The sequence below is a fragment of the Plutella xylostella genome, chromosome 3 (genome assembly GCF_932276165.1).
Source record: "Plutella xylostella chromosome 3, ilPluXylo3.1, whole genome shotgun sequence".
Taxonomy (NCBI): domain Eukaryota; kingdom Metazoa; phylum Arthropoda; class Insecta; order Lepidoptera; family Plutellidae; genus Plutella; species Plutella xylostella.
In genome coordinates, this window is record NC_063983.1 from 9,019,483 (window position 1) to 9,045,456 (window position 25,974).

At 35.1% G+C, this 25,974-nt stretch overlaps 1 protein-coding gene and 1 long non-coding RNA gene across 6 annotated transcripts in view; one reads left to right on the forward strand and one right to left on the reverse strand.

Annotated features, from left to right (window-relative positions):
- LOC105391915 (espin) overlaps positions 1–25,974 on the forward strand; it is a 105,280-nt gene that overhangs the window by 26,558 nt on the left and 52,748 nt on the right. For 3 of the 5 annotated variants that reach the window (XM_048626256.1, XM_048626264.1, XM_048626258.1), the window contains exon 1: positions 22,636–24,124. The exons of the other annotated variants lie outside the window; for them this stretch is intronic. In XM_048626256.1, the coding sequence (XP_048482213.1) occupies positions 23,211–24,124 (914 nt within the window). In that variant the 5' untranslated portion in view covers positions 22,636–23,210. Of the gene's footprint in view, positions 1–22,635; positions 24,125–25,974 lie in introns of those variants that run through there. 5 annotated transcript variants of the gene reach the window in all.
- On the reverse strand, positions 9,255–10,019 carry LOC125489684. Its single transcript, XR_007267171.1, has 2 exons — positions 9,857–10,019; positions 9,255–9,611 (listed from the first exon to the last, which is right to left on the reverse strand). It is a non-coding gene; the product is annotated as an uncharacterized LOC125489684 (long non-coding RNA).

Consider the following 25,974-nt stretch of genomic DNA (forward strand, 5'->3'; position numbering starts at 1 on the left):
ACATTATTTCCAAGAATTTTCAATATACTATTTATTTGACAAAGTGGATAATGCATAAAGTCTGTTTTTAAATCTCAAATAGTAAATTGACAGATTCTGAACGGTTCATCAACAGAAGATTGTCCCGCGGTTAAACGTCATTTAATCGCGTTCTATTTTTTTGTATCTGAGATTAAAAAACAGACTGTATTTAGAGATCAGTAAGTTTCCGATATCTCTGAAATGAAGCGAACTGTTACATAATAACTTCCGCGACTCAATCAATACCACACACGCGATATACTACGGCTTAGATCACTCGGTTTTAGAGATCCGTAGTAGAATGGAATGTACCATGTTAAGAGAACTCATGTGTATATTATGGTCCACCAACCCGCACAAGGCCAGCGTGGTGGACTAGGCCTAAACCCTTCCTTCATTGGAAGGAGACCCATGCCGCAACAGTGGGGATGTGATGGGTTGTGATGATGATGTGCATACTTCTTTATTGCTATCATTTATGTAGCTGCAGAGAACTCATAAAGTTAACATGTAAATATTGTTTTCATGAAGTAATATTTGGAGCTGCTGTAGGCTGCTGATCTTTCCAATCCGCATTCAATTCTTGGCAGTTTTATTTGTTTAAAGCTAACCTTCTTTAGAAAGATGGGGTGACGACTAGCGAAAGGTGGCTGGTTATGATTGGATGCGGAAAGCTAAAGATCGCATCCAGTGGCGTGCTTTGGGAGAGGCCTACGTCCAGCAGTGGACTGCAATAGGCTGATCATGATGATGATGATGATAATAACCTTCTTTGATACTATCTAGATGTGCCAGAAACTTGTAACAAAATTAATAATAAATAACGGTGCTATTTAAAATATAAGTGTATTACTTACATCTACTGAAAGGTTCATCACCATTGAAAGGTTTAAAAATAGAAAGGCATAGGTACCCAGTACACGATAAATATAATACCTGGGTTCCGCTCATCTCGCATAATCTTTATTGACCAAAACTCATTTCGCATAACTCGTATGGTCTAAACTTTTTTGGCCGAACCATCACTTTGCCAAGACTTATGTGGCATAAGGCTCGTTTCGTCTAAAACTCTTTAGGCACAATCTTTAAACACCTAAGTTTCGTTTGCTCAAATTTATGTTCGTCTATACCTATGTATAATCTTGTTTCTCCTAATGTTATCTTAATAAATAATATATTAAGTATGTAGTAAATGTACAAATTGTGGTATTTTTCTCCTACATCCCGAAAATCACGATATTGTATGATCGAAAGTTAAAGACCAATATAATTATTACAAACCCCATGAGATCGAAACTTAAAAATAGGTGCGACGACGAGCAAAGCGAGAAGGAGCGTGTTAGGTGCACATGTTCATCAAAACGAAAGCGGAGCGCAGCGAAGCGGAGCGGAGCGTTTTCCAAACAGCGAAAACAATAAAAGGCACCAGTTTGCGCTATGTAGGGAGACGCTCCGTCAAAGTTAAAGCCAAACGAATATTATTACTTTGTATAAACCTATGCCATAGCATTATTAGGCTATTCAAGATTTGGCAATACCATTATTAGGCTAAACAATGTTATGCGAAATAACTTTTTACTAAACGAGATTTATGCCATACGATTTTCGGCGTAACGAGACTTTGACCAAACGTTACTATGCAATACGAGATTAGGCAAATAAATCTTATGCCAAAAAAGGTAGAACCATAATACCTAATTAATCTTATTATGTAGAAGTACTTCACTTTATACACGTTTAAGTTAAGTAGCACCACCACACCCTATTAAGACGTGCCTACGGAACCCATACTCATTTATTTACGCGGCGAAGATTCGATACGTTTTCGATCAATAAACTTTAAAAAAAGCATAGGCTCGTGTGTGTTATAGACTACTTGCATTTCTACATATATTCAATAAGTAATGTGCGTTAAAGCGTATCTATGGAGGGTTTTTATGGGTTTTACAGACAGTAGCAGTTATAATAACACTCTTAAGTGTTACTCTAGGTAACATATTTTTCATGCAAAAAGAGTAGGACTTCAACTTACTTTTGATTTTATAATCAAATCATCAAAGAAATGATTATATTCGTCGTATAAATCGTTTTTATTTTTTTATTTCAGATGAACGTATTTTTTTTACTTAGTACCCTCCGTTGTCTTTGGAGAAGAATAGATTTTTATTTATTTTACCCTATCCTCTATCACACTCTCATTTCATATACTCCTATCATATTTTCATTCATGCAATCCTGTCACGTCTTTCTTGGTCTTCCTCTCTTATGATGAAAGCATAGGTTTCATTTCCAAAATTTTCTTAGTAGCATAATAATGTCCTCTTCTCATGACATATCCAGATGACGTAGTGGTTAGTTTAGCCGAAGATCCCGGGTTCGATTCCCGGCTGGGGCAGATATTTGTTCTTGGGTCTTGGATATTCCCGTAAAATGGCAATAGGCCCGCCCCCTATAACATTATTGGGGCTAACATAACACTGGCGAAAAGTGGGTGCAGCAATGCACCTCTGCCTACCCCGCAAGGGAGTACATTACAAGTATAAGGTGTGAGTGTTTGTTTGTTATTTTTGTTTATATCTAGATTAAATTAGTTACATAGCACGATTGTGTAGCACGATATGGATACAAATTAATTTGTGTCAAATTAAATACATTGTCAAAACAAGTTTGCGATAGGTAGGTATACAGCGCCAATCAGTGTTATAATAACGTAGTAAATGAATGGTACGTAAAATATGAATTTTTAGTTTTTATGTACGAGTAACAACGGATCGTAATTTCAGTTGAAATGCATATTTGTAACAGTTATTAAAAGGTCGTTGCGATCATTAACTCAGTTTAGTACTTAACCTAGTAAGTAATGTTGTTTTTTATTGTTTTAACTGTTACCTATTATTTTAATACAGTGTTTGTTTCTAAATTCCCGATGGTACTTTATATAGTAAGAATGTATTGCCAAAATACATCAGCTATCGTTATCTATTCAGCAGTTAATGTTGTGAAAACTGATGTACATTAAGGTAAAAGTAATTTATTATAGTATTGAATATTGAAATAATCTTATAGGTATAATAATATATTGCATAATTTTATTTAGGTACGTATGATATATATCAAATGTTAATCAGTAAACTTCGAGTATTGAACTTTCAAATGTACAATTATAAACTGTAACTCTTAATAAATAAATAGTTAATACCTAGTCCATTTCTTTCAAGATGTTAGAGAAAGCTACAATTATTTTTAGCATATGACTTGTAGAGTATTGCAATAATGTTAAAAACTTGTTTCTTTCTAATAGTATGTAGGTCTGTGCATGCTCCGTGTCTGCTCACACACACACACACACACACACACACAGGGTGGAAAGTTATCAGTGAGCTCGCTCCCAAGGCAGGTCAATGTACCCAACTTACTGAACATGTCTTGTTGGTCAGCATCACCATATTGAAAGGATTATAGCCTGTCAGATGAGTTGTAAGTCGCTACTGCCCAGTGTTCACTGGACTTATACAGGGTGTCTCAAAAAGAGTATACTAAACCGGCTGACACAGGGAGGCATTTGTAACATCTTTTGATGGTTTTGGAAATTAGCGAAAAAAATATTTCTTCTTTATAGTAATAAAACTAAATACTTTTTTCGTAAATTTTCGAACTCATATAACAAATGTTGTTTAGAATGACCTCCTTTCGGCTAAGTAGACATACCCTTTTTGCAACAACCAAGTACCATTTACCCGTCACTCTGGAGGCTCCCGCACCCCGTAACCTCAAAAAACCTAATTGATCACATAATTTAGAGATTAATCCATAGTTTAAGAACCATTTCTAGTGCCAGACATTAATACCTAGTGCTTGTTCAAGAGTGCCATTGGGCGGGGCGGTGTGTGTTACTTTTAGTGAGTAATTTATATAAATGAGAGCTTTCCTATTTTGTCGTGTTGTTATTTGAGAGCGGCGGATCGAAAACATTTAATTGACAGCAAAATTAACAGTTGACGACTTCGTTAAACATCGATACGACTCATTTGTTTAATTCTTCTTCGTTAATTAGTAATATAGGTACTCTTTAATTTCTATGGCATTACATAAATTATTTCGGTAGCCGTACCAAAAAAAACCTAGAGACACGTAACGTAACGTAAACAGACGTTATGGATGAAATACTTACAAAAGATGTCCATAAATAACGACGCAATATTGAATTGCACTGAAAGTTTTACCCTCTTTCCATCACAATTATTAATATTTCTGAAAGTAACAAGACGATGACCTAGAATCTAATAGAAAAAGGTTACAGGAAAAGTGGTATATTGCTCAGTGAATCAAAAGCTGTATATTTAAAATTTGTATACTTATTATTTATTTATTTAAATGGACAACTTAGGCCTAATTGTGTTAGTAACAATATTCTGGGCATTTTATTCAGGTTTATATGTAATGAGAAGTTTAAATATAGGTACCTTATCTACTTATACTAATTTACCTATATGTTTTACAATATTCTTATATGTAGAGTTTGATTTCATATACTGCACATTTAAATGGGTCAGAATTAAAATACACATAATGCTATATAAGAGTATTCTGGCGCGACATACGTTGCCACCTAGCGGCTACGAGGAAAAACAAAACATTTTCGCGCTACGAGCTACGAGATCTACCGTAGTAGGTCATTGTTACTTGCGCGCGCTCATAATGTGCATTGTTTGCTACTGAACAATAGAAAAGTTCCGCTATTTGCCCATAGGTGGAGCTAGTATAGTTAGATGAGTCATATTTGCTATGATTTTGATTAAATTATTTTACTTAACACAATTTAAATTTATTAATAACTAAGTAAGAAATAACAGACTTTTTGAAACAAAACACATGTAAAATTAGCAATTTACGAATGTTTTTAAAAACTATATGCGAAAATATATAAAATGTACTTAGATATATAAATATTAGGTACATAATAGTAATTAAATATGAAGTAAGTACTAAACTCAAGTATTCCAGTTAAATGAATGATTATTTCAATAATGAAAGTCCGTACGTGTGAAAGTGGATATACTATGAACCTAGGACCGGAATTTTGTGCCTAAGTTTAGTTATTAAGTTAAGAAATCGAAGTGAAATTACACTTGCCTTTAATTACTAGTAATAATTGTGCGGATAATTATGAAGCTATTGGAGTTATGTTAACAGTAAATTATTTATTATATTTATGGAGGTGGCCACTTTTCTTCTGGTTTCTTATTTTCTAATATTTATAAGACTTTAATTGCTTGTACCTTATAATTTTGATCTGTAAATATTAGGTACGTTTTAAAACTTTAAAGCACTTCCGAGTTAAATGTTTACGATGAAAACTACATAATTATGAAGCTGACTGTAATAAACTAGATTAAACATATGCGAACAAGATAAAAAATCTTCTAACCGAACGAATTACAAAAAATTACTTAGTGGGGTGTTATTCGCAGAGACGTTTCTTTTGCACTAACACTCCATCTGGTTATTATTAAAATATCTTTGATATCACATGTCAATAGGCAAACTCGTGCCGAATTGACAAGATTCTGTTAATCTACTTAAAACGAGATTCTAGTTTTCGTGATCCGTGACTCAGTCGACACTTCAACAAGATTACCTATCATGTAACAACGTGATATAATACCGTTGAGATAATCTAAAAATAACAGTTGTTATAAGCCCATAAATATCTTTAAAAATCGAAAGTTGTGTGACCGGTGTAACGTGTCTCCGGTATCTGTAAACTGCCTATGTTCTTTTACTAATAAGTGTACGTGATTATGAAATTATAAGATTGTGATCATGATATACCTTCCTTCAACTTTCTGTTTAAAAAGATCTCTACTATATGAAGTTTATTTATCTCAGATATATATTGGCAAAAGTGCAAATGTGAAGTTGTGAATAACTAGGTATCACTAAGTTTACCTACAGGATAAAACATAGAATTAATGTGAAATACAGGATGTTGTAAAAAGGGTATTTTTTTTTCATTTTCCATCGAAACTTTGTTGGTCACTTTTACTATGGAAAAAATTATTTTTTTTCGCGAATTTCCAAATTCTGATTTCAGTTTCGGGCTTAGATATATAACTTGCTGCACATGTAGGTTTCGGCTTAGTATACCAATTTTGCAACACCCTGTATAAAAATACCTAACTTTTTATTGTATTGTAGAGCAAAAAGTTATCTATAACTTATCACTCGAAAGAGGTCACATATTTTCTTTTCCTCACGTTTTCGCAGCCTCTTTCTCACAGCTCTCCTCCCACTAGCACCGCCATTCATTGAATATTAAATACTACTGAAGATCTAATTGAACAGAGCTATCGCGGACATGAAGATTGGACCTATAGAAAAGTCAAAGTCAAATGTTTTTATTCATCGTATAAATATAACAATTCTGATGAACGTAAATTTTTACAAACTAGCTCTCCGTTCCGATAAAAAGCTATTTCTGTCTATATAAATAAATTGTTTTATGATATAACTGTTATTACTAATCCAGCTAGCTGCTTTCGAAATTCTATGAAAATATTCAGTCGTTTTTGCCTAAAACAAATACTCTTTCACCATGAAAAATACTACAAAACTTTCATGTTTGTAATATTATACGTAGGGTAAGATAAGCTGAAATAAAAAGAGAGATCCTACATGCAATTTGAAATAATAATTATGCGTATTAAGTAAATTCAATTTTATCAAAATAACGGTAATTGAACTAGATCATATTTAATCTAACGGTAACGGTTTAACTAATCGGTGGAGTAACCGAGTATATTTTTTCCAAAAACGATGATCATACGATGTGTTAAATTGTTCCTATTCTACTTTATTAATAAAATCTGAATGAGGGATCAAAGTCTTCGTCCGACGGGCACAACCCGCAGCGCGTAGCAACTCCGGCGCAGCATGTATTCAGCTTTCACATACATAGTGACATACCGTTTGTTTATTTGTGACGCCTTGACTCAACTGATTTTACGTGCACCGTGATTGTTACAGTAAACAATATTGATGTAAAAATATAAACGATAATAGATAATAATATTTGCGGAAAATTTTAGTGGAAAGTGACAGTTGTGGGTTAGGACTGCTAGATTGAAACTGAAAGTGGTGTGAAAATGTGTCTAGACGTACTATAATAAGACGTTTTTAAAGTGAGAAGTATAAGGACCTGCTATAAAATAGTGACTAAATGGTTTAGTATAAACCAAAAAACATAGTAATAAAAGTAATTTAATTAAAAATAGTGATAAAATACTAAAAAAACTATATTTAAAACTGTTATTAAATTAAATTTTTAACGATAAGCAATACAATTAAACTTCTGTAAAACCTAAGTACAGACTGAAGTGAAGTTGACTACATGAAGTCCTGACAGGATGTGGTTCGTGGCGGTGACAGTTGTGCTAATATGGCTGCTCGAGCACTTCCGCCGGAAGCCACAGCCGGCTGCGCAGGCGCACACGTGCTACAACAATATGTTTGTATTTTTTATTTATGTTTGTTTTTTTTAATTAAGTTAAATTTATATTTATCTAATTTTTATTTTTTTACGGATTTGTAAATTATACAAATTCTAAGAAAAAAATGTCCTGTCGTGTATTGTATATATTGTAATGTGACAAACAATTTTACAGCGGATAAATAATTAATTTACAATTATTAAAAGTGTAATACCTACCTACTTTTTTAAATTATAAATTTTATAATAATGTAATGGGGTCTGTACTTTATTTATTAACATGTTCGTTGTCGCTCAAAAGAAATAAATTTTAATTTAACTTGCATTAATAAATATTCAGTTATGGTAATGTTCAATTAAAGAAGGAAAGTCATAAAGACCATTATTTAATAATTATGACATTTTATGTAACATGGCCAATTGATGTTAAGCATTTGAAGATATTTAATATTTTATTATTTACCGGCAAACAGGCCTTAGGCCGGTAGCCGGTAGTGGCTGGATAAGGAAGACCGAGGACCGAGTGTTGTGGCTCCTTGGGAGAGGCCTATGCCCAGCAGCACGCGTAGCACAGTATGGCTGCGACAAGATATAAATGACAGCTAGTTGCAACAAATTGTGTGATACCAGTTGTCCTCACAAACGCTAACATGGCCAACACGAAATAATCACTACAAGATGTGAGTTACAATTTTGACAGCGAGATTGGAAGATTTGTCTTATTTCCTAACATGGGTGTACCAATTTGTCCGCACATGTCTCAGTTTGACATTTGTTTAGGTAGCATTTTATCACTCAAATTCGAAGGTGGTGATAACATGTGACACAAATTATTATTTGTTTAGTTTTTGTTAATTTCATCCTTGCTCTACAAGAAGAGATGCAGGAAAGGAAAATTACTATAATACTTATAGGGAGGATGATCCGGGACTCTAATAACCCGTTGAAAATGCTTTAAAAACAACATTTGTCAAAACACACATCCTCTTTTTATTTGACTAAAATTATATATCATATTACTTATATGTAGCGGTGTTAGCTCAGACGGGTAAGCGCCCGCCCCTCACGGAAGAGATGTGGATTCAAATCCTGTCGCTGACATGTGCTAATAAGTTAGATAGACATTAATTTGTTCCACTTAAACATTTGTACACTTAAATTAAGAGGCGAAAAGTGTGTGTTGAAGCAGACCAAAAGGGAAGCAACTCAGCGCATATGTTTGCCCTTAGGAACAAACCACAGATTTTCAGTTGTCTCCCATACTTATACTTTAAGTTTGCCTATTCACGTCAAAGTATGTAGGTAATGAAGTGGCTAATTGAATAGTTTGAATGCTAAATATAGAGTTCACGAAATGTAAATAATATAAACTGTACATTGAATACATCTGGCACACCGGGCAGTCAGCGACTCATTCTAATGATTCTAATCCTTCACCACAGCGACAAACCCTAGTCAGGCTTTATGATTTATCAACAACACGTGAACAACACACTAACTGAGATGAAGTGGCTAATTGAATAGTTTGAATGCTAAATGTGGAGTTCATGAAGTGTAAATCATATAAACTGTACATTGAATACATCCGGCACACCGGGTAGTCAGCGACTAATCCTTTCACTACAGTGACAAACCCTAGTCAGGCTTTATTATTTATCAACTACACACTAACTATAAAAAATAAGTGGGTATGCTAGCATGTACTTACAACTATTTTAAATGGTTATAAAAATATAATATTTTCTTTAGGTAAGTAAAACATTTATTAAACTTTTAATTAATAAATTATAAAAAGTATACTATTTCACACACCATAAAAGCATATTAGGTATTCTTAGTTATCAACTATCACAATAATCAGTCTGAACTTTGCTTATATCAGTCATCAAATGGGTCTCATAGTATGTATGCCAAGTTTTTCAACTTTTTCAGTTCGGTGCCGCTCCAGTTCATTGTTTCACCACAAGGTTGCTAATGTCATCTGACCATCATTCAGCATCACCATTCACCATTCAGGTGGTTTCTGCCAACAAGAGCTCTCCAACCGTGTCTAGGGCATCAATTTCTGACCGGTTTTGACCTACAAGCCAATTTCAATGTTCTGTAACAAACAAAAATGTTTCATTAGATTTTAGTTATACTTATGAACTAATATTATGACTCCTATTGTCCTCTTCATCATCGTCATAACCCATCACGTCCCCACTGCTGGGGTAGGGGTTTCCTTCCAATGAAGGAAGGGTTTAGGCCTAGCCGACCAAGTAGTGCCATGTGAAAAAAGTTTTTTGAATTGTTTTGTGTGCATATGCCCAATTATAATAACATGTCACGGGTACTGGCACTTACCTACTGTTTTTTTCCTTCCATTGATTATATAAATATTATTCAGTCAGGCCGTGGGACAAGCATCGAAGATGATATTCTGCGCCCGTCAGGATCCTGCCCGGGCTTTTTTCTCAAGGCCTTCTAGCTCCTGGGTCCGGGTAGAAAGTGGGTGGGTCATCAGTCAGGTGGCATGCTGTTTTTGTTCTTAGTCTCAGGGATCCGATGCATCGACGGCTGCCGATAGCAGGAGCTGCCAAGGAATCTGAGCGTGCTTGGTCGTATATCATTTGATGAGACGATGTCCAAGAAACTCAATAAAGTAGTTTAATGAGCCAATATGAATCCATGGGGTAGCGCAAAGCAAAGTAATATTACCAAAATAATACACTCGAAACTCTCGAAAGCACCAAAGAGTCAAAATTATCTTCAAGTTTGACGTTTGGTGACATTTTAATTGTCAAAAAACCATAGACAATACAAACAACTACCACAAATGAGAGATTTTCGGAAAAAAATAACATTTGAAAAACTTATTTGCACAGAGCAGAAAAGTTACAGTGTCACTGGGACTAATGCCAAATCACATAAATAAAACGAGTCCCATGTACACCCTATGCTAACATTTAAGACTGATATCAAAAAGTGACTCAATTTAATCAGTCACTTCACATGTTGTCTTATTATGGCCATACTAGCCGTGCAGTGGATGGTTATTAGCTGATGCTTATATACCGGCAAATTTGCTTTGCATAGCAGGGTGAAAAACCAGGGTAACCGGGGAAAACAAGAATTTTATATATTTTATGCATACCTATTATAATTATGTAATTTGTTCCATGAGAAAACACATTAGAGTTTCAGTTTGATATTACAAAATTTATGATCACAATAGTAAGTAAGCCACGTGGGAAAGGCGATCTTACCAAACCAATAGACTTTTCCTTTCCACCCATCAGTCACTAGTGAGCGTAATTAACACAGTGATGGCACAGAAATACCTAAAACTACCCATTTGATTGCATTAATTGGTGTTAGTCCGTAATTAGTGCGTCCACGCACGCCTCGAGCCTGCTGCCGATCACTGTAGCTTGTCTTGAATGCTTTAAACAAAAAAATATATAATATTATAACAAACAAAAAACCCGACTGCTAAAAGGATGAGAAAAGCCCCAATGTTAATGGAAAGTATCACTGGCAAGGACCAACTTGACCGCCACACAAGGTAAAACCAATTTAAGTAACATTCAGCTAAATAGTGAATGAACCCTCTGTTGGTCCCCGCCTGCGATACTTTTATTCGGATGATTATTTTTGATAGAGAAGGCTTCCAATCATCCATTGTAAAACTTGGGTCCTTAGCACTATTTCCTTTTTGAGTTATTATTGTGTTATACCAAATATCTGTCTAGTCAGTTGAAAAAGATATATGAAAGTTACAGATGTACTTTACTTATATCACTTATAGTAGTTATAACACCTTTTTTTTGTCGGGGGTAGCTCTAAAAGACACGCCACAATGAGTAGACTAACTCTTAGCAAATGCGCATGCACATTGCACATCTTCTGTTGTCTCAATGAGCAATGGTTCTTAGAAACTGGTCAATTGGTCGTAACTGGGCTCTCTCTGTGCATGTAATGTTGAGGATCTCCGCTAGGTGGCATTGATAGAGTGTATTATAAATAACTTGAGTTAATTGTCATTGCGCTAAACGGAACTAAGAATACTATCTTAAGCGCAATCTCTTTATTCTAGGTGTCGCTAGTTTGTGTGTTTTATTTAATATTTTACCTTTCATAATATGTATAAATGCATTCAAAGTAGTGCGTTCCACTAAACCAAACTAGTAATTCCGAAAAAGTATAATTATATTGCTTAAGGTTAAAAAAAAGTTCAATAACCCCGTTGAATTGTTTTGTATGAAAATTTTGACTTAATAGATTTTTTGGATTTCGTTGCTTTGAAATTATTGTTGACACACTTACTTAGCTTAAAAATTTCCAGAGCTATGGTGGCTTATGGGAAATGTAGATTGATCAATGTTTTAAATGTCAATAACAATATTAACACTAGTTAATTTCAGCCTTTCACCTCGAACTAGGCTTATTTTAGTTGCATAAATGTGGATTAGAGATTAAAACTATTTAGTTACTTCGAGCATCTATCTAGTTACTAAAGCTACCATTAATTCAGTGAGTTAGTCTCAGTATTACAACATTGCATGATTTATTTCACTAAACAACGAATGTTTAAGTAACCAAAAGAATTTCACTTTACATGCTCTGAATGTAATTTGGAATAGCAATAAATTATTTTATTTTAATATGTTTGTTTCTATGAATACATACATACATATGCATATACACTCACGACTGTAATCCCCGAAAAGGTAGACTGAGGTGGCTCACAAGCGAGCCACCCACTTTTCGCAGCACATTTGTACTCACGTGATAGGTTGCTAAACATATATTATCGACTTTTTGGAATAAATATTAAATCATTATTAATAATTTATATGAATACTTTAATAAATATTGTATGTTGGATTTAGTATAAGGGGAACGTAAGATAGGTACCTACTATTCAATCATACGATTCACACCTAAGAAATATAGCTTATTATTATTGGTAACTATGCGACTCGGTATATCTCCGCCCGGGTGGTATGGCATCTTTATCGCCGTAGATAAACTCGTTTAATACACGTCCCACATGTCACAGTCTACGTCGCGTTTTAAATTTTTACTATTATACTATAATACTTATTTTCTCAAAGGCAAAGGCCTCCCAAGGTACATTTACATATGAGATATGTAAGTAGTTGAGTCCTATTTGATTTACGAAAACGTTTTTTGCACATTTAGTTCTGAATTTGCAGTGTTATCTGTTTAAAGCGAAAGTGGTTCAGCAAGCGTGCAATTCAAATTATTATGGTACCGTCAACATATAAATATTCCAGATAAATAATTAGGTATATGGTTATGGCCTAAGGTTGTCTTGAAAAAATCGCTTGAAGCGATAAGGCCGCCATTTTTGTACATATGTGTTAGTATTTAAGTTATGTATTTTTATTTTAATGTGTGTGTGAATGGATAACAATGTTAAAATTTTCTAAAATTTCAGCAAATTAATTGATTATTTCCACAATTCGTGAATATTCTTTGTATGCAGTTTTTATTACTTGTACCAAAAAACATAAAAATATACTTACTTAATAAGAAAAACAGTAAGTTTCAAAACCTTCGTTCGTGGTTAATTTACCAAAAACTTTTTATCATCGTGATATACTTTTTAGAATATAAATAAAACTGTTTATTTATAACTTTTAAAAATATAATTTTTAGAATGACTCTTTGAGTCCAGGGGCGATCTATGGTCCCTTCTAGGGGCGATTGCAGTGACCATGAGTAAAGAGATAAATCTGTTTTTTAAATCATAATATGTTTTGTTCAACTTTAACCAAAGAAAAAATTGTTCTGTTCAACTTTAACCAAAGAAAAAATTGTCGCTTCAGCAAAAAGATTCAATAAAGGCAAGACCGTTCATGAAAAACTTAACACTGGGCATCTGAACTTTAAGGAAAAAAAGCCGGTGTTTGTCTCCGAATCCCTGACGCCCCGAACACAGAAGCTATTCTATATAGCCCGTGAATTTTCAAAGGCCAATGGTTACTCCTTTTGCTGGACTTCTCGGGGAACGGTATTCCTGCGGAAATCGGAGAATATGCCCCAAATACGCATTGAACACGAGTCGGAGCTCAACAATCTCATCAAAAGTAAATGACTATTTAATAATACCTTTATGTCATACTTGTCATTATTTTTATCTTTTTGTTTCTTATTTTTATCTACTGCATGCTTTCATAAAATTATAAAAACTACCTTGAATGTTAGACTAAATCATAATCGTAATGTTAAAAAAATACAAATACCAAAAACCCATCACACAATACTACAGATCGACCCATTATCACACACCACACATAACCACAAACACACTTTACCACAACCACAACACAAATACTCATCCCAATACACAGTATACGCACACATAACGAACTACTATGAAACATCTCGTTTCCACACCTACTTCTGCTCCAATAACATTATTTTATCAAACAATGGACTGTGACCTAACAATTATAAATGATATTGACAATACCAACATTAACTTTAGTACAAAGCATAACTCCCCGGAGAAATGTAAATCAGACTTAGGTAACACTGATTCTCAAATCACTATTATTAGTCAAAACATTCGCAGTATCTCCAAAAATATTGATGCCTTTATCGTGTTCTTATCAAGACTACATTTCCTACCACACATTATTATTCTTACTGAATGTAGACTCAACGAAGCTACTGCAAAATTCACTCTCCCGAACTATAATAGCCATTACTCGCAAAACTACTTGAATCAAAACGATGGTATAGTAGTTTTTAGCCGAAGTGATCGGAACATTACTATAAAGGAGCCACTTTTCAAAGAATCAAACTGCCTAACCATTGAGGTTGGGAAAAAACTTAATATTATAGCACTATACAGATCTCCTTCCTATAAAAAAATTGACAACTTTTGCTCATCTTTAGAAACCGTTATTCAAAACTGTACTTCAGAGGCATGTATCGTTGTAGGTGACATAAACATAGATATCGTGGAAGGTACTACTGATAACCGCGCTAATGACTATCTTGATATTTTGAATCATTACGGCTTCTACCCCGGTCATTTTTATCCTACTCATGGTCGTACTTGTCTAGATCATGCCATAATTAAAACAAAGAAATCTACGAAAGTCATAGTCTGTGAAACAGCAATAACTGATCATGACACAGTTATTATTGGCGTTGAACTTGACACGCCATTGTCAACCAACAATATCAAGGATACAGTTATCTATAAAACAGTAATCGACTACAATAATTTAATTAAGGACATAGAGGATACAGATTGGTCTAGTATTTACACTTTAACGGATGTTACTGAAGCTACGATCTATATAACCAATAACCTAAGTGACAAAATAAAACATCATTCTACAACTCAGCATATTAAAAACTCACAGGCTATAAGGAAACCTTGGATTACAAAAAAACCTCATGAAGTGTATCCGACGTCGCGATCGATTGCATCTAGAAGCAAATAAAAAAGTGAATAAATCTAACCCGGACATTCAAGAACGCTATAAATTATACAGAAACTATTGTAACAATACTATTCAAAATTTAAAAACTGAGTATGAAAGAAACTTATTAGAAAATTGCAAAGGTAACAACAAAAAAACATGGTCAACTATTAAAAATATATGCAACTTAACAAATAAAAATTCGAACAACAACTTAGACCTATTAAAAACTAAATCAAATGCAGTTGACTCGCTTAACAATGCTAACGTATATTTTTCAACGGTTGGGGAATGTCTCGCCAAACAAACACTAACGCGACTTAATAAAACCGAGAGTGAATTATCACTAATGGTAAAAATTCCCGATCAATTTAACAAACCCAAAGACTCGTTTTTTCTTTCCCCATGCGACATGACTGAAATAGATAAAATTATATCTGCTCTAAAAACAGAATCTGCTCCTGGTTGGGACGGAATTCCCAACAAAGTGCTGAAGCTTTCTAAACATATACTGGTTCCTCTATTGACTTACGTCTGCAATCTCAGTATTTCTGCTGGAAAAGTTCCACATGGACTTAAGATTGCAAATATCTGTCCTATTCACAAATCTGGAACTTCTTCAATGCCCAGTAACTATCGACCCATATCGCTATTAACATCCATATCAAAGATCCTAGAAAAGGTTGTTAACAAAAGACTGCTAGCATATCTTGAAAGTATGGGCCTATTGTCTGATAACCAATACGGATTCCGCAACAATAGATCAACTGAAGATGCAGTAACAAATCTTGTAGATCACATCGTGACCAAACTCGATACTGGTGATATGTGCGTAGGTGTATTCCTCGATTTTGCGAAAGCATTCGACACAGTTTCACGTCCAATTCTTTTAAAAAAAATGGAATGCTATGGAATTCGCGGTATTGCATTGGACTGGTTTACCTCTTACCTTAGTGAACGTGAACAAAGATTACGGGTTGGCGAGCACTACAGTGACAGTAGAACGATAGGTTTTGGCGTGCCTCAGGGCAGTGTGCTTGGTCCTACTCTCTTTCTACTCTACATTAATGATCTTTGCTCAATAAACCTATCCAATGCAAAGCTCTTCACCTTTGCTGATGATACGGCGATTGTATTCCGTGGTAAAAGTTGGGAAGAGGCTTATTCTGCAGCTCAAACTGGAATTGACCGAGTGAATGTATGGCTTACACACAATCTACTCACATTAAACGCCGACAAAACACAGGTGATCGAATTCTGTGTCTCCAGGCGTACTGCCCCTCACTCATTGTTTGCAATTCGCTTACATACTTGTGAAAACGACCTTTTATGTAACTGTCCTTCCTTCCAACGTGTCCATAGCATCAAATACCTTGGCGTTTTCCTTGACAGTTCCCTATCATGGGCTATGCAAATAGACTCAGTTTCATCCCGTACAAGGAAGCTGTTGCATATATTTAGACGGCTAAGGGACATAGCTACAGAAGCAATTATTAAAACTATTTATTACTCACTAGCTCAATCAATATTCAACTACTGCATAACTACTTGGGGTTCGGGATGTAAATCGCGCCTACTTAAAGTTGAGCGCGCACAACGAGCTTTACTTAAAGTCTCTTACAAGAAACCCAGGCAGTATCGCACTGATGCCCTCTATAATGAAACAAAGGTTCTTAGCATTCGTCGACTATTTATACTAGCCACGGCGCTAAGATTCCATAAAGCAGCTTTACTGACCTTACCGCAACTACATCGTCCACAAAGATGTTTAAAATGGACCCTACCGGCTATCAAACTAAAATTTGGGAAAAGATGCTTTAACTACATGGGACCTTACATTTACACAAAACTACATAATCTAATAGATATAGTCAATTCGACTAGATTCATTTGTAAGAATAAAATATGCACTTGGCTTCTTGGACTCAATTATGAATCAACTGAGTCATTTATACCGAAATAAAAACAGATCAGTGGTTAATTCCAACATCCCAAGACTATTTCGCAGAGCTAACCATACTTCCTTACTTATCTATATATGTATATAATACAGACACATACAATACACCACCTACCAACATCTTACTAATACTCATATCAACAACATAATTATACTAACGTGATCACACACTCACATACTCACACACACATACACACACACGCACTCATAAACACACACACACACACACACACTCACATACACACACACACACTCACATACACACAAACACACACACACACACACATACATACATACACACATACATAATCAATTCAAATGTAAACGGGTTTATATTTTATTTTACTTAGTTCCTAGCTTTCTGACTAACTGTACTTGTAATTGTATATATTTTCTTGTAACACTCTAATATATATTTTAAATGTTTGTAAAATAGTGTGGAAGAGTGAAAGCTAGCCCCTACAACACAGGGAATCCTAGTGTAGGGACTAGAGATAAGATGCATTTGTGTGAACCTTTACTTAGCACCAAATAAACGATTTGTATTTGTATTTGTATTTGTATTTGTATTTGTATTTGTTTTCTTTTTAATATATTTTTTGCACAGTCACCTCCTGCTTGTATGTGCTGGCTGTACATTATACGCTAAGATGGACATCATTTAAGGAATAAGATAAATAAACTTTATAATATGCTTTAATTACTCATATTTAGGAAACGATATATCATTTCTTCTTTCCTGATTGTCATTTGTTACTTTCACAGAAAAATAGCACCTAGAACTTAACTTTTGATTGCTTAAACGCGGATCCTTAAATTATGTGTCTAATTATTTTGTCTGATATCACGGTAAACAATAGGTTATGGTTAGTTGTGTACATTTTGAGCTTTGTTTATCATTACGTCACAGTTTGAGTTAGGTCAGCTTGGTATCTAGAGTCCAAAAACGGTAGCTTTGCAATGGGTACAAGCATAGAATAATGAGTACTCGATACTCAAGACTCAATATTTTATTGCATCCATAAGTAAATTCTTGTTATTCTATGGTAGAAGATTGGAGGTTTTTTTTACTAGCCATACAGATTTAACCCCCTTATTCATAAAAAAGTTACTGGACGGATTAACTATTGAACTGTTCTGTCCCTCTCTAACAGAGAACAATTTGTTCTTTGACAGAGAGTGACAAAACAGTTCAATAGTTAATCCGTCCAGTAACTTTTTTATGAATAAGGGGGTTAGTGATTTACTGATGCCGCTATCAAAATTACATGCTATGGGTTACTTTACGATTACTGATTAAGGTTTTATGCAAAACCCACAGTGAAAAAGCTGTAATACTTATCACATATCAAAAGTATAATTAAATAATTATCAGTACTTAATCCTGGTTCGTAAAAAAAACTAGTCGCCTTTCTCTATTTGCATAAAATAGTACTTAATCCAAGTCTAGATAAAAACCAGTATATTCTGAATGAAGTTTCAACGGATCTCGTATGTTTGGCGAGAACTATTTTGCGTAATGTGTATCATGATCATGAGATGTTAGATAATTTATACAGCATTACGACATACTATGCGATTTTGGAACATTGATATAAAAGTTTGCCAAAAAATTTACTTAATTTTGTTTGTAAGTTTGACAATACAATGATTAGGATTCTGCAGGATATACAAGGTTGCTATTCACAGCCTCAAGGGATCAAAGTGACCCATTTGTACGGCACCCTAACAAGAAGAGATATAGATCGCAGATATATCAAAATACCTAGATCTTATACAGGGTGTTACAAAAAGGGTGACTAAGCCAAAACCTACATGTGCAGCATGGTATATCTTAGCCCGAAACTGAAATCAGAATTTAAAATTCGCGAAAAAAAAACATTCTCCATAGTAAAAAAGTCACGTGACCAACAAAGTTTCAATGGAAAATGAATTTAGGCTTAGATATACCATACTGCACATGTAGGTTTTGGCTTAGTACTTATACCCTTTTTGCAAAAGTCTGTATATAATAAGATTACCATAGTAGGTTAAAATAATAAATCGGAGACTGTAACTAGGTTAAATTAAAAATAAATTAGTTTTCTACGTAAGTAGATCATGTAATTTTTAACAGATTCTCAAATAATACCCCAAAGTAGTTAGATACAGACGTAAGACGCTTTTCTTATGTAACAGTTATTGTTAAATTAACAATAGAAACAGTGTGAATTTCGTTTCAAACTTAGTCTTTCATCAAAATATTATAATTAAGTAGAAAAGTATACTGAAAAGTTTTTAAGGTTAACCTCAAATTAATCAGTTTATTATAACGTTAAAAAGACTTTGCGATTCTAATTAGCTATATACATGAATTTTACAGGAATTTTCCTAATTTATGGTTACTCATATTTACTTACATACCCACGTATAATATTTTCACCTATCCAAGTTTCATAAAAATCCGTAGACACTAGCTAAATCAATGTCAACAAACTTTACATCATTCATAATTAATTCAATATGCAGAGTGTCTCGAAGGCAAGTGAAAACGCAAGTTCAGAAAAAGCAATACATATTTGCATAATCTGCTGGCGACCGGTTCCTCAATGCGTGAACTCCACGTTTTTGAACGCAACAAGCTGCGCGCGCATCGTCTGCCACAACAATGCATCGCCGTGCGAATGGTAATTTCTATCAACAACAGGCTGGTGATCACACATCACTTATGTAGGAATGGGAGAAAGAGCGCGCGAGCCGCACCGCAGTCGCTCAACACGCGCAATTCGATATGGTCACCTGTACATAATTACCCGCATTACCCAAACACACGCCGCGTTTCCGAACGTTACAAACAAAAAAAAAACAAAACGTCAACCCTTCGGCGCGAAAACTGACGTTCCTCATTCAAGTTTTTAATTTTTAATCGAGAGTGTTTCCGAAACCTGTTTCGTGTAAGAAAGTGAAGTTTGTATTTTTCATGCAGTGTGATAGTGAAACTGATTGCGTAACATTTTCGAAGATGGACGCCGATTATTTAAACAAATTACAGTGTCGGAGACCTGTTACTTAAATAATTTATGTGTTTGATCATAAATATTGTGATCGTTAAAATGTTTGACGGATGTAGCTCGTTATAGTTAGTTCTTGGGTGTGAATATAATATGCCATAAATAAACAACCAAACTTCAAATAATTACTACAGTTTAAAACGAATTAAAAATATTGATGGTGTTAAAGTTATGTTGGCGTTTAATTATATTTCTATTATGAAATAATTAACACGAAATTAGAATATGTAGGTACCTACCAAATTAAAATATCGTACAGTAGGTACTTATACTATACCTATCTTTTCTTTCTCAAAGATAGTGGTATTATCACACAAAGCGATTGTTGCTTAAATGGAGGTCACAAAGAATGTCAATATTTTCTGATTGTATTAAAAAAATATTAGTATCCAAAGGAGCTCTTCACATGGATTGACCAAACTTATTTAAGTGTAAAAAATATGTGTTCCTCATACTTAAAAGTCAAAGTTAACGTAGGGATGACCCTTATTTGTAAATTATCATGTTTACCTTTTCTAAAACCCAAAATCTGTAGCTTAAGTGCTGAACTAGCTGAATAATTCGTACAATCTGTTTTCTACCCTGCGTAGGATAGATACCTGATAATAATGCAAGTGTAATCTAATCAATCTAATCACATTTTCCCAGAGTACAAGAAATAGTCATTAGATGTCTCTTTGATTATGGTCGTGTGATGCTCGGGGCTCGGTTTTTGTACAGGAAATGTAATGGATTTCGCTTTAATTACAGTGTTACTTGGGAAAATATTAGTTTGTATTATTAAAACCAGTGTATGTTGCAGTGAAAATATCTACAAAACCTTGAGAATGTTTTATGTGATAGTGAACTTGGTATTTATGAAATAATAGCTTTATTAAGATGCCTATACTGTACTGTAGTCTGTCATACATAAACGTGTTTAAACAAAAGGTTGTGAGGGAAACTATCTTTGAATGAAAATAATAGCTTATTAATAAAATCAGGAATACGGTTGCCAGATTTGGCATAGTACGCTAAATTATTGCTATGAGACCTATCGCAATGATATCAAGAGCAAAATATATGGGTTAGTAATAAACGTAGATAAAGATCACTATATCGCGTTTCACCATAAATACGGCGCTGATTGGTGGAACCCACATTTAACGACGTCGATAACGATCCCGTGTATCAGCCGCAGATGACGGACGAAATCCATTATACAACCGCACAAGCCAAGGTCAACGCACTCTCACGTGGACATTAGAAATTACCTCACACATGTCCATTACTTGAGCAGTAACCGATCATTATTGACTATCGGACAAAATCTAAAAAGAGTATGATGGAGTGTGTAATTTGTGCAATATATTTGCATGCCACACGCCATAGAAAGTGATAGATAGAGAGATACGAAAACGTATAAACATGGATAACGTTTTCACGGTCCTCAGGTCTTAGATTAGATGCTTGTACAGGATGAGGTAAAACGCATTAAGGTTGTGCACACTGATAGATAAAAGTTAGTGGGCGATTTAGCTAATGAACTGTGTGGTCCCTCCTTGTCAAAGAACAAATTGTTCTCTGTCAGAGAGTGGCAAAACAGTTCAATAGATAAAGCGTCCACTAACTTTATTATGAACTAGCTGTTCCCGCGCGCTTCGCTTCTCCTTAAAAAGTTTCCTATTCCCGGATAAAAAGTAGCCTATGTTCTTTCCCAGGGTCTAGACCGTATGTATACCAAATTTCATTCAAATCCGTTCAGTAGTTTTGGCGTGAAAGAGTAACAGACAGACAGACAGACAGACATTTATAATATTAGTTAGGATTAGTTAGGATAAGGGGTTATACCTACTTTAAGCATAACTTTCAAGAATACTAGCTTTTCACAACAATAACACGTTAAAATACAATCGAGACGTACCAATATATTTTTGAGTTTTGAATAATAAAACATCTCTTTACTCCACTTACCAGGTAATGAAATCTGAAATACACCCTGTATGAAACTTGGCAGCTAAATTGAAAGTGAAAAACTGTTTTAATTTAAAACTTGAGCGTTGATGATTATCCGCTATATGACAGCTAATTTATTAAGTGTACACCGAACCTTACCTTAAATACTATCGAGAGTGCATTTAGCGTAAAATGTTTGATTCATTTATTTTATAACTCTATTTGTCACCGCAACACAGGTGTTTAAAATAAAATATCCTTTGGAGTACCTCGTCTGCCAATCATTTGTTATTGTCTGATGATATTATCATGGTTGCATACTCTTTCATATTTTACGAGTATACTGGCTGAAATATACTAACACAATAATTAAAAAAAAACTTTATCACTCGCCCATCAACAAAACGCGGAAAATAGTTTGAGGAAAACGTATTCTGTTCTTTTTTCAAACGTTGTGACTACAAAGCACGCTTTTTAATAGTGACCAGTACCTATTTAAACTTAAGCCTTATGCGGCTATCAATATGTGTTAAAATACAATGTAGATTACCTTCGTGTAATACTACCGTTGGTGACAGGCAACTCGTAGTAGGTAAATAGTTATTAATTAAAACATAACTGCATTGAGGAAACTGCTTTCTTTAGTAATTGAATTAACATTATTATAATTTATTGACTAACGTAGGTAGCTAAAGTTACGCCTTTTCTAAAACAAAGTAACTAACTTTTTAGTAAGATTGTTAGGTATCATCTATGATTAGGAGTGTTTTGTTATTTAATTAAATAGCTAAGCATAAAAAATATGCGATTTTCTAATTAAGTATTTTATCTAACTGCAGATCTAAGAAAGATAACTGAATTATATACCTACAGCAGTCGTAAAACCATTACAGCACACATAACTGAAATAACAGTCTCAATCTGATTAACATGTTAACTTAATAAGTTAATCTTGTTTACAATAATTCACCGCTGACGTCACACGGCATTCCACGGAGCAGTTCTAATTACAAAACGACTTTAATCAGATTCGGCCACAGAGAAGACACGTAACGTTATCGAATAATTCCGCGCTCGGCGAAACTTTCGACCAAGATTCGGTCTCGTTTAACCGAGGATTACGACTCTTACATAACAAATAAAACAAGCAGACGGCATGCGGAAACTAACACGAGCTACACCCGTCATCATCTATTACAATTTAATCTCCAACTTTTAGGTTAAAAACATTTTCTGTGCTCCCCCGCAGTAGTGACAGATAAATAACGAGTGATTTTAAACATGGAACAGTAGAGCCAACAACGAAAATGTCTAAGGACCGGTACAGTGATGAGAACTGCAACGCGATCGGGCGGATCCTGAAGGACTTCTGTAGCTGCACAGAGAACGGGGCCTGGTCGCCGGACATGACGTCACAGACGTCGAGGCGACGCGACCCGTTTTTGAAAAGCGAACTCACAAACATGTCCGCCATGCGCCGGCGCATCATGACCATCGCCAAGCGGAAAACGAGAAACGCAACGCCCGAACCACCTAAACTAAGCTACAACAACACGTTAGAAAAGTCAGAAAAACTCACAACGCATCTCATTAGCAACACGTTAAGTTCGGAAGACAGCACATTGAGACGAAACATCGATTCCTTTTTGAAGTCGCGTCGAATGTTCTCTATAGAAGAGGACATCTACGAAAAGCCGATACGGCCGACAATCAAACACTCCTCTTACGGGGAAAACTGGTCGCTAAGCAAAGCTTGGAAGAGCAACAACAGCGACTTTTTCAACCGATCTCCAACGCTCGATTCCGAGAACCGGACGCCTCTGATCGACCGGAAATACGGATATTTAGAGCGAATAGACGAGGTTCCGGCGAGACGGCCGAGCCGGCTGAAGGAACAAATGAGATACGATCGTAATATCAAACGTCACTTGCGGATTCGCGTGATGCTGTCTCTGCGCATGCGGCGGTACATGAAAAGGAGGTTGCGGAAGAGTTTGTTGCCTGCTACAGTATCGGTACCTCCACGGAGGTTCCCGCGAGGGTCAGCAGAGACGTCTAGTTTCGGGACTCGGTCGTACCGCAGCGCCATGCTGGACAAGTTGGGCGACGGGGCGGTGCTGTTCGACGTGCATGAAGCCAGGAACTGCATGCTGGAGCTGTGCCACGACTATGAGGAGGACCTCGACACGCTGGATGTGGCCTTGCGCGCCGGAAACTTCAGGTAAATTTGTGACAAAGTTTGGTGGACCAATGAAAGGTTAAAGACTAATGTAAACTTCTAGAGCCTTACCATCAAAACTTAGGTACATGCTAAGGGTAGGCTACTGCCTGTCAAACGCCTTATGGATGTGTAAAATTTTGATTTAAACACCCACTAAACAAATCAACACAGTCTTGAAATTTCAGCCAAGATGTGTAAAACCATAATTTAATAAATACTCTTGGAAATATATAGGTCTGTTATAAACCGTAGGAATAGTTGAGGCATTTCTCCAGTTTAGGTTACAACTTACTTATGAAAAAATAATCAATCTACCTCTACCACCAAAACCTACCTTTGCCTTTGGTACCTAATTACAAACAAAGCAATCAATACTACGTTACTCGTCCCATTTCCCCCCTTTTAAGGTCACTGGACATATGCCTAATAGCTTGATAGCAATAACTCACAAAATGTCATATGAACAAACTACAAAACATACAGTGCCAACGATTTATACTCATATTGCCATAATGAATAAGGGTTATAGTAAATTCACCAATTTTATCGTAAATTCCGGATGTTAAAGCGCTCTACCGTAACTCCATTGTCGCATACCGTCTATAATTTGTTTTAGTGTTACAAATATACAACACCCCTCTAATTGCGCTTATGACCTTTAATATTATAGTATTTAGAGCTATTTTAGATTGTTCTAAGAGTAAATATAAATTGGGCAAATGCTGAACTGATACGTTTGCTTTTAGAAGTCTAAAACGCACATACCTATGTGTACCTACGTATAATGTCTGGTTCAGATGACCTATAAAATTTGTTGTCAATCAGAGGTGAAAGTGTAATGCATAATATACGATGTCTGTAGCATTTCTATTATTTATAGGTCCTGCAAGTCTGAGATTTTTAAAACCCTGGTGGGAAATTGTTTATTTTTTTCTAACCAACAACAAAAGCGATAAAATGTTTGCAATGGTCATGGTCATAATGATGAAACCTGTCTTCACTTATATAGTCTTGCTGCTCTTTTATCGGCCTACCTACATAGATACCGAAAAATTTTGTACCTCAAAATATAGGATTGGTACCCACCATCTCTTATGAGAGCTAGACAGTAGACACCTTAGTAAAATTATCATATAAAATAATCATGGTAATTTTACATAGTTCAATATCATTGAAAGATACAGATTAATTTGTGTACCCACCTCCTTAACTTGCAAGATTATCGCCATCCCATTAACAAACCAGCTCATTTTGTCAGTTCGTAACATGACTGTGAATGGTGATGTCGGCAATCGAACCTGGTCCCGTAAGGAATGAAAACCGGTCACTAACAAGCCAACGGGGCTTCGGTACTGTTAAATACTATAAACGTGCCTCCTTGGTCCTTATCAATGTGAATTGGAAATAGTTTGGATGTAGGCCTACGTACGTATTACCTACTACATAATAATATGTTTACGTCCTTACTAAGAATAAATTTAATTTTAAAGAATAACAGTATAGTCTACACATAACACACACTGTTGTTATACTTCGCCAAGAGGCGCCATCTGTTATTGAATAGAAGAACTGCGTTGGCCTCACGCTCTCTACATAGAGACGGCACGATGCGGTGCTCGCGCAACTATGATTTCATAGTTTTACTACTCGCTGACAGATGGCGCTGCGTAAAGTATAGAGCGGTATGCGCGCGTTGATGTCTTTTGTATGAAAAATAGAAATAGCGCTTTCTTTTCGTAGGCGACAGTACTAATGTTATTTTTTGTCTTAGATAAAATATATTCTATGCTTCTCACAACCACCAAATAAATACATATTACATATTGCATATGGAGTAGCTATTTAATATA